The sequence below is a fragment of the Gobius niger genome (genome assembly GCF_951799975.1).
Source record: "Gobius niger genome assembly, chromosome: 3".
NCBI classification, from domain to species: domain Eukaryota; kingdom Metazoa; phylum Chordata; class Actinopteri; order Gobiiformes; family Gobiidae; genus Gobius; species Gobius niger.
The window spans coordinates 26323753-26334495 of NC_136854.1; the positions used below are offsets into that span (position 1 = coordinate 26323753).

At 38.9% G+C, this 10743-nt stretch overlaps 1 protein-coding gene across 1 annotated transcript; it reads left to right on the plus strand.

The window, feature by feature from the left end:
• Nucleotides 1-3086: 3086 nt before the first annotated feature.
• Nucleotides 3087-10743, plus strand: gne (glucosamine (UDP-N-acetyl)-2-epimerase/N-acetylmannosamine kinase; the record flags this gene model as incomplete). The annotated part of the gene is made up of 14 exons (XM_079553674.1): nt 3087-3288; nt 5900-5971; nt 6066-6214; nt 6456-6702; nt 7108-7315; nt 7390-7539; nt 7620-7832; nt 7928-8015; nt 8118-8328; nt 8406-8535; nt 8609-8830; nt 8913-9095; nt 10294-10404; nt 10508-10743. The coding sequence occupies exons 1-14, from the start codon at nt 3091-3093 to the stop codon at nt 10741-10743; spliced, it is 2418 nt and encodes an 805-aa protein (XP_079409800.1). The 5' UTR covers nt 3087-3090.

The window sequence follows — 10743 nt, forward strand, 5'->3', positions numbered from 1 at the left end:
ATCGTGTGCATCAACATCACTTCACAGCTTAAACATGGTCTTAACCAGACATTTTAAACAAAATAGTGCCACATTAGAAACGTTTTATTATTATTAACTTAATATGACAGAAATATACAGCCATAGTCATACATACTGGTACATATCCATAAGCTCCATATTACGTCAAATACTGAACACACATATACAGAGAGCAGAATAGAGGAAGTGTCAACCCCTGAAGTTCAGGATCGTGATGTCATTATAAGCAATTATAAACTAAAGGACATTTTAAAAGGCAAAGACTGGAATTATTGTTCACATTAAAGCATTTAAGTAACATGTGCAATAATCTCTGCACTTTATTAACTCTGAGTGATCTTCTTGAACGCCGACTGTAACAAGTGAATTTCTCCTTTGTGAGATCAATAAAGGTTTATCTTATCTTATCTTATCTTATTTAGTCACTACAGTGTGTTAGATGTATTTGCCAGCAGTGACTCAGCAGCTAATGGAGTCTTTACTGTCTTCAGGCCACATTAGAAACTGGAGCTTTCACAAGTAAATCAGGTCAGTGAGAAAGAGACATTTATAAAGAGAGAGAGAGAGACGTCATACATTGTTGTAGAAGATGGGATAAGTCTTTATTTTCATTTCGAAATTAATCACAAAAAAAATCATTTTGAGAACAAATTTCTATCAGAAAGAACACTGTCCTTTCTTTGTCGTATTTTCAAATATTTAGCATTTTCTTGTGAAATAGCCACGCCATTAGCAGTAGTTAGTACAGTAGTGAATAGCTTGCGTCGTGCTTTTAATCTCTTTATATTTGAATTTTCGAAAAGTCTCCGGAGATTTAGTGTGGGATTTTTACCTCCATGCTTTTAAGGTCGTTTCTGGGCTGCACTGAAGCATGCAGTGGAAAGACATGCTACTGTGGCTGTTTGCTCCTCTATCAAATAAAACTGACCTTGAACATCCTGCAGCTGTGTTTGATAAAGGTTTTGTTTGAGTCCGGTGTTCACTCGGATGTGTCAATAATGCGTTTGATGAACCAACTAAGCCTGACATAAACTTTACTTTTAAGGCAGCAAATAAAAGAAGCAAATACGTCGCTGTGCATTGAATGATGAGGGTTGTGACAGGAAAGCCATCTGTTATAAATATATTAAATATTGACAAAGTGGCTCCATTTCACAAGTATATTTAAATAAGTATAACACTGAGTCTAATCAAAAATGTAAAATATTGTATTTGTAAAAGGCCACAAAGTGTTTTTTTTTTTTTTTTACATTCCACAGTCAGACACTCAGTTGAAAAGAATGCATTTTTATTATCTCTACAGGTTTTTCAAGTTCTTTCTCATAATAGAAACATTCATTTATTATTACTCAATTAAGGAATAATGAAACTATTTTTATTTTTTTTCTTATTGTTATTAGTGTTATTGTTATTAGTGTTATTTATTTGATGTTCCCATTATTTCATCAATGCATAACATCCAACGCTGAACTATTTTTGTTTACATTTACACTATAACATTGGATTAGGCTGGATTGGTTTTCATATCTTGGGTTAATCTGGGCAAGAATACTTACACAATGGTAATGTATTTTTAGCTTGACACAGTCATTGTTTGACCATTATAAGAGTTTTGTGTCTTGTTTTTCCAGCCATATTTGCGTATCAAACTACTGTTGATAAGTTGGATCTTCTGCTAAACCTTTGCTGCTGTTACTTGGTGCATAATTTGTAAATTTGTAATTACAGGGATAGTCTGGGCTGGTGTGATAGAATCATGACGAAACAGGCCAAAACCATGAATGAGAACGCACACAGTACACCATTGTCTATCTTTCTCAAATACTTTCCAAACCCACCTAAATACTACCTCAAGACAATGGAAGAGAGAGACTGGCTTTTCGACTAAAGCAGGTTGGGTGGGAATGTTGAGTTGAGCAAATACTTTCCAAACCCACCCAAATAGGGTGGCTGGCACTGTTGAGTTTCAGAGTGTGACTGGTCCAGTTAGACGTGTTGAGTGCTATCTCTCATTGATAAGGTGACCATGACAAATGACGTGAAGGCGAGGACTAAAACAACTTGCGCCCAGAAAGAATTGGCTTCATTTTAGAGGACAGCAGACCTCTATTGTTGTTGTAGTGACAGGAATTTTACGAATTTACGAAGTCAAATACTCCAAAAATAGTAAAGACATCTAACGTGAGACCAAATAACAGACTCATAGTCACTATTACTGATTGTTGAAAGGACTAAAATGTGAGTAAATTGTTTTGAAAGTACCTCAAAAAGTAGCTCACCTTCAGAAACTTGTTGCTACATATGTTGTGACTTATTTAAAACATACACAAGTTAACATGCTTTTTGTGACAAAAACCTGAAGTCAGATTACTGCTGCTAAGCACATTGTGATTGAATGTTTGAGAGGTTTATATTTTCACAAAGCACTGCAGTATTTATTCACCAAACCAGGAAAGCAAAAAGTGCTTTCTTGGAGGTATCTTTTGCACATTTCGGTTATTCACAATCAGAAATGATTGGAAAGCATTTGAGAAAGATGCCACTGGATAATGGTGTAATGTGTGCGTTCTCATTAATGGTTTTGGCCCGCAATACATATCGCTATATTTCTATGTTTGAAACCTGCAACCTTTGTCGTTTAGACCTCTATAAACATGTTCTGAAATCCATGTGATTTAGAAGTTCATTTTTCAGTCTTCTCTCTTGTCTTCACTACTGGAGATGATGTAGTATATACTTTAGTGTGGGAATACTACTTCTAAACATGAATTCTACATTTCATTAAAATCGCAAGACTTGTCAGTAATATTTCCATTATATTTTCTAATCATCTAATCATGCAGCCCTCTTGGTTTTTCTGTAATATGTATTCTTTATATTGTAATACCCTTTTTTACTTGATATTTAAAACGGCAATCTTAAATTGGGATCATTTGAGTTGAACGTGGCATTACCAGTGAATAGAGTTAAATGAAGCTCCTCTTGTATTTTTTTTTCTTTCTCTTATAGCCAATCAGATGCCTTGAATCGTGTGTGAGCTCACATAGACCCTCCCCCCCTCTCTCCTACATGGTTCTGCCACCTTTCAGTGGCTTTCTTTCTCTTCCTCCTCTGCTCGATGGCTTGAGCCCAGCCATTATCATTATATTTTTACCATTGAAAATCTCAATAATAAGAAAAAACGTTAACCCTTACAAAGAAAGGGGTGTGAATCCATTTGTCCGTGGGATGGAAAAGCATGCAGACAATGTGTCCACAAACCCTCATGTGAGTCAATCTTTTTACCTGCTATTCATATAAGATATGCCTTCTCTCTATCCTTGTCTCTGGCCATTCGCTTTCTTGTTGCTTATCAGTGCTTCTGCTGTGTCGGTTCACCCTAGCTTTAGCCTTCTTTGCATGCATCCCTGCCCCCATACCATGAGGGTGGCTGCTGATGCTGTCTTGTGACGCTGCCAGAGTAAAGACAGTGTGGGAGGGCGTACTGTGTGTGCGCTCTGAGCTCAGATGAATATAGACACTTTCTGCTGAATGTAGCGAGGGATGACCTGCTCTGTATTGTCTGCACCTTGCTTTGTGTGGGACAATGTGGCACCGAGTAACAGTTCACAGGAAAGTAAATGAAACGGCATTTGTCAGATATGATCTAACAATGGGGTGCTCATTGTTCATGAATACTGCTTTTCACCCTCCATAACGCTAGCAATTTAACGTTTAAAAATGAAGAGAAAACAACAGAATGCATATCCCTACACTAAATACAATGTCTGAATACAATAGTTCAAGGTATTTCTCAAACTAATGGTCTCAGTAACAGTTTTTTTTTCTCCGTTCTCTATTTCCAAATAGCAGCCAAATCTACCAAACTTCAGAGAGTAGTTGACTCAGAGACTGATTTAGAGTAAGGGTGGGCGATAGGGCTGCAACTAACGATTATTTTGTCATCGATTCATTATTTTTACAATTAATCGATTAATCGCTTGGCTGTGAATAGTGTAGGAAAATGTAGTCACATAAAGCTAAAGTGGCGCTGCTTGAGGAGGCTGTTGGAGGCTCTTGCCGCTAATTCTGCTTCTGATTGGTTGAGACACAGACAGATATTCATGAAATTTACAATGTACAAAACAACACACTTTTATCAGCATTATATCGGCTGATAGCTGGACGATATATCGGTCGAGGAGTGGTTGGAGAAAACTGTATTTGAGCAGAGAGTTCAAGTTAGTAGAAAATCACTGAAACACAATTTGCCATTGTATTCCAGAAGAGCATTACATCACAGGGGTCAGATTTTGATGACATTTCTACGATCATATTTCCCAGCCCTAATATAGAGTTTTGCATTTTTATCAGATTTCAAATGTGAAAAAAGATACGATGAGACGCAAGTATTTTGTAACTGACCGCATCTGTTTGTCACTTTGTAATCAGTTACAAAGAAGTCATCCAGAACTATTTCAGCTTGTATGAAACAATTTTCACTCTAAATTAAATATTCTTCAAATGCAGCTCTTCTCCCAACGCATGAGGCGCATTATCTAGCTGTGACTGTTTATTTTTCTGTCAGCTCAGTAACCCCTGACTCACTTTCCCAACTCCAAAACCTCAATGAGCTCAGGAATGTTGCCTCTGATTTACACACTGTGGTCTGTTGTGCATCTAATGAGACGTTTTATGACACTCACAAAAACGTTACATTTAGCACGAAAAGCACAATGTCAGATAATTCTTCACAACTTGAGCCATACCATTAAAGCTATATTAATATAATTAAGTTTATGTATATTATATTGGTATGAATGCCCTTCCGATAAACCAGTTTGTCACCCCAAAAAAGTAATATGACAAAAGGTGGGACTTTTTTTTTTTTTGTGCTTGCTTGAACACATAAAAACAGCAGAGCCAATCAGGTAATTTAATTATTATCTTCATGATGTCAGGATATTTTGTACCAAATTTCATAACGTTGTCAGTCAGTGTGTATGACCTCATCAGAGGCCGAATAAAGCTGGTCCTAAATAAGAAGTCCTAGAACAGGTACAAGTTGGAACAGAAGATTATGATCTTGTAACTAAAAATAATACTAAAAAAAGAATATGGCCTATGGGAATGGCTTCAGATTGTAAAATGATGGTGAATTTCAAAATTACTTTAATAAAAAGTCAATATTGATGATGCTTTTCAGTAAAAGGTATGAATGAATGACTCGAGTATAAAAAAAAAAGTTGGGACCGTTTTTTCATGTATCATGTATGGCCTCAAGCTGCCCCTCTTGAACAAGAAGCTGCCCCCTAAACATAATGAATGAAGGTATGCATTAAGACAATATATATGTTGCAGGGGGTGAGCCAAGGCAAATCCCACAAGACGCAATGTTTGGCTGAGAACGAAGCAAGGGCTTGACATAATTTGTGTGTTTGTATTTATTGATGTCTATTGTGATTCTTGTTTTAATCCTGGAAAGCGCCCTGGGCACCTTGTGGCTGTTGTTGGGCGCTGTATATTAAAAAATATATATATATACAGTAAACATATCCAAGTTCTCTGGTTGTCTGGGGTATTCCCTTTTACTTAACAGTAAAACAAAATAAAAGAAAAAAAGAAAAAGAAATGGCATATAAACATAAATCACGATATCGATATCACGATATCAATAGGCCAGGATGAATGTGAGTGTGTTTGAGAGTGCTCATGGGGAATAACGATGGAAATTAGCCAAAGGCGACAATGCAGTGTGGCTAGTTGACATGCATTTTCAAGTGTACTTTAAAGCATCTTCCATTTTGGAAAAGCCAAGTAAATCTCAGGAAGGTTCTGCATTCAATGTAAAATTATTACAAACTTGCCCATATTCTGCTCTGTTTGTGTATTTCTGCAGGAGTTATACTATCTGAAAATGCAAAGAACCAGAGAAAAGATGGAGAGAGGATTAACTGAAGAACACCACCAGGTAACTGCAGGATTATAAAGATGTCATTGATGTTTCTTTATTGATGCTGTACTTTGATCTTAACCACTAATTGTGTGTGTGTTGTCTGGTGTAGTCGGAGAGGAAGCTAAGGGTATGTGTGGCCACATGCAACAGAGCAGACTATTCCAAACTGGCTCCCATCATGTTTGGGATCAAATCTCATCCGGATGACTTTGAACTGGAGGTGGTGGTGCTGGGCTCACATCTCATTGATGACTACGGGTAAGGCAGATTCAACTGAGACTTGAACTGACATAGACAAATGTAAGAATGCAATCAGTAGTTGAACAAGTGGCAGTTACTGCCCTGCAGGTAATCATTTGCTATGCAATAAAGACAGTGAATGATTGACATGTTTGGTAAATTATCTCCTGAAAGGTCAAGGGAGGCTAATAGTTTCGACTCTTTCTTCGTGACTCACAAGCTCGATAGTTGATTGGTATATCTTTTTTTTTTTGTAAAGGAACACATATCGAATGATTGAACAGGATGACTTTGACATAGGCTCCAAGCTTCATACCATCGTGAGAGGGGAGGATGAAGCCGCCATGGTGGAAAGTGTGGGTCTAGCCTTAGTGAAACTTCCAGATGTCCTACAGCGCTTGAATCCTGACATTTTGATTGTTCACGGTGATCGTTTCGATGCACTGGCTTTGGCAACAGCTGCTGCTCTAATGAATATTCGAATACTCCACTTAGAAGGAGGAGAGGTGAGTGTTAAGGATTTTTTTTTATCGAAGTGTTCACATTCAGCATTGATTTAAGAACGAGGACAATGTACAAATAATATTCGTGAATGAAAAAAAAAGCTTAGTTCCAGATTTAGCTGTGCAGCTCAGCAAACAACCACAGATCACCTTTGTAAATTTGGACATGTTTGGCCATTGGACTTTAAACTTGTTCCCTTGGACAAGCAAGTTAAATTGTTTTTTATTTTCAGACGATGCCCCAAATGTCTTTCCTATAAAAATGATATCCATCATTCCCAAACCTTTGGCCGTTACCACCGCTGTACAAAAAATAAATCCCTGTCTGAAAGTCTGAATGATAATCTAGAATAGTCCAAACTCTGTATACCTCTGTATGCTTAAGTCACTCCAATGACTGTGTTTCAGGTGAGCGGTACCATTGATGACTCAATCCGTCATGCCATCAGTAAACTGGCCCATTACCATGCTTGTTGCACGCGCCGGGCTGAGCAGCACCTCATAGCCATGTGTGAAGACCACTCTCGCATATTATTGGCTGGGTGCCCCTCCTATGATAAGCTGCTCGTGTCACATCACAGAGAAGACTATATGGACGTCATTAAGAGCTGGCTTGGTGTGTGGCTTCCAACATTTATATGCCAATGTGCCTCAAACACATTTTATATGAGTGTTTACTTTGTTTTACAGGTGATGTCAAAGAGAATGATTATATTGTGGCTTTACAACACCCGGTTACCACCGATATTCAACACTCTATCAAAATCTACGGTTTAATGCTCGATGCGCTTCTGTCTTTTAACAAGAGGACCCTTATTCTTTTTCCCAATATTGATGCTGGTTAGTCATACGCCACAACTGTTATATTACAAGTTTCGTATGAATTAAAAAAAAAACATTATTAATCGTTTGCTGTACAGGAAGTAAAGAGATGGTGCGTGTAATGAGGAAGAAGGGCATTGAGCAGCACCCCAACTTCAGAGCCGTGAAACACATTCCCTTCGAGCAGTTCATTCAGTTGGTGTGCCACGCTGGCTGCATGATCGGAAACAGCAGCTGTGGAGTCAGAGAGGCAGGGGCCTTTGGCACTCCTGTAGTGAACCTGGGCTCCAGACAAACTGGCAGAGAAACGGGTATTGAAGATCTCTTTCCTTTTAGTGTCCCAATGCAAGGGCATTTTGCCATGTCAGGTTATGGTCGCGTTGTTAATTGTCATTTTGTTTTTCAGGTGAAAATGTTCTTCATGTGAGAGATGCTGATTCCCAGAGTAAGATCTACCATGCTCTGGAGTTGCAGTTTGGAAAGCGATACCCATGGTTTGTCAAACAATACAATCGTTCTATTTCTCTCTTCTTATGAATGACAGACCTGATGTGATTTGGTATTAAAAACTTTCACATCCTGTTTTGTATACTCAGCTCAAAGATTTATGGTGATGGAAATGCAGTGCCACGTATTTTGAAGTTTTTGCGCTCTGTTAACTTAAACAAGCCACTACAAAAAACGTTTCGTTTTCCAATTGTGAAAGACTGCATCTCCCAGGATATTGATCATATTCTGGAAACACAAAGTGCTCTTGCCATTGATTTGGGAGGGACAAATCTCCGAGTAGCCATTGTTGGCATGAGGGTAAGTGGTGTTAGTCTCAATAGTTTACAGATGTTAATGCTATATCCATTTGATTTTTTTTATATATATGTTTTTAGGGAAACATAGTCAAGAAATATACTCTGCCAAATCCCAAATCATATGAGGCTAGAATGAACGTCTTAATAAAGACATGTGCAGATGCTACGCGGGATGCTGTACAGCTCAACTGTAGGATACTTGGTGTTGGTATGAGGATACTTTTTTCATGCAGTGAATTATTTAGTAAAATCAGTAGTGGTAAAAATATGGTGCGTTACAGGAGTGTCAACGGGCGGGCGGGTCAACCCACAAGAGGGAGTGGTTATGCACGCCACGAACCTCATTCAAGAGTGGTCATCAGTGGACCTCCGGACACCCATCTCTGACGCCCTGCATCTCCCTGTCTGGGTAGACAACGATGGAAACTGTGCTGCTTTGGCTGAGAAGAAGTTTGGCTATGGACGAGGAGTAGAGAATTTTGCTACAGTAATCACTGGAACTGGTCAATAATCATTATAGCTTTATTTATTTAGTTTGATCAAATATTTTGCTTTAATTGACGGCCTTTCCTCTCTGTTCTATAGGTATTGGAGGAGGAATTATACATAATAATGAATTGATTCATGGTAGCACGTTCTGCGGGGCGGAGCTGGGACACATCATGGTTTCCCTGGAAGGGCCAGAGTGTTCATGTGGCAGTCGCGGGTGCATTGAGGCATATGCATCTGGCATGGCATTACAGCGAGAGGCTAAAAGACTTGATGATGGTGAGTTGATTGCCTACTGAATCTGACAAATGCTCACCTGAAATGCTGCACCACCTCCTGGGTGTTTCAGAGCGTAGTGTCCCGCACTGATCAGCTCCTCCACCTCCCTCCCGCGCAGCTCCCTCCGCTCCACATCTGTCTTTCACCATCTTCTCTTCGTTTGTCCCTTTTTCCCCCGTAGCGCCTCTTGTGACGCCTCCACTGTGCTGCTCCAGTTTTACATTAGTGAATTAGCATCAAAATATAACGACAACAAAGAGGTCGTACTAAGTTACTGTTTGTTCTTTATGTGCGAGGGAACACACAAAACAACAAACAGTAACTTAGCACGACCTCTTTGTCATAGTTATATTTTGATGCTAATTCCAGAACACCGCCTCGCCTCATGACTCGTAGCGTAGCTCATGTCCCTGAGGATAATGCTGAATTTGAATTTGCTTTGAATGCATGTGGCAAAAAGAAATGAAAGGTCCTCATCAAATGAGTTTTGTAGTAAGTGTTGACTAACCTTGCAAGCAAGCTGAATTCTCGCGGTATTTGTGAGTTTACAAACACGCGAGAATCCATCTGGAACCACTCCCACCTTCACCGTTCGGACAGAACCAAAATTGGTTCTGGTAAAAAGGACACTAATTAACGATGCAGTCACATAAAGCACGCGATGCTGCAACACATAACACAAACACGCATAACCTTTTTCAAAACTAAGCACTAAATGGATTTGCAGTGTTCTTGATCCAATCAGCAGCAAATGCTGCTCCAAATGTGCGCCCTCTACCTGAATGATTCAACCCAGAGTGACATTGGCACTGTAATATCAATCTGGCTCTTGCCAGGTTAAGTGTTGACAGTGTGGCTTTAAATTCACTCTTGCATTGTCAAATTTACTCTAAAATATATTGGTAAATGGTCTCAACTTTTCCAAAGTGTTTTACAGGAAAGGAACCACTCACCCATTCATACGTACATGAATGGGTGAGCGTACATTCATGCACCAATGTACGCTGGCAGTGTTTACAATACAATTCTACAAGGAGATTTAACATTTTTCTAATCTGAAGCTCTCCATTAAAAAAAAAAATCACAATATATTGTGCAATATTTAAACATATACAATAGAGGGCAGCAGAGGAAGGTGCTGCATTTAACACTAAACCTCGAATTATGGTGCATGACCTAAACTTTATGCATATTGTAGAGGACTTGCTGAAAATGGAGGGAATGAAGATTGCGGAGCCAATTACTGCAGTTCACCTGATCACTGCAGCAAAAATGGGTAATTCCAAGGCTCAAGCTATTCTCAACAAAGGTATGGCTTCATGTCATTATGCTGAGCTCTTTGTAATTTTGTTTATTTTTTTAAAAAGTGGTCATTTCAAATAACTTTTTATTCTCAAAATTTGTCTGTCCAGCTTCCACAGCTTTGGGTGTCGGTATCATCAACATCCTGCACATTGTAAACCCATCACAGATCATCCTGTCGGGAGTGCTGTCTTCATACTATCAGGCCCCTGTGCAGCAGATCATCTCAGAGAGAGCTCTGTCCTCTGCACAGAATATCAGGATTCTCTCTTCAGACTTGGAGGAGCCAGCTTTACTTGGAGCAGCTAGTATGGTATTAGACTATACAACTAGAAGAATAAGCTGA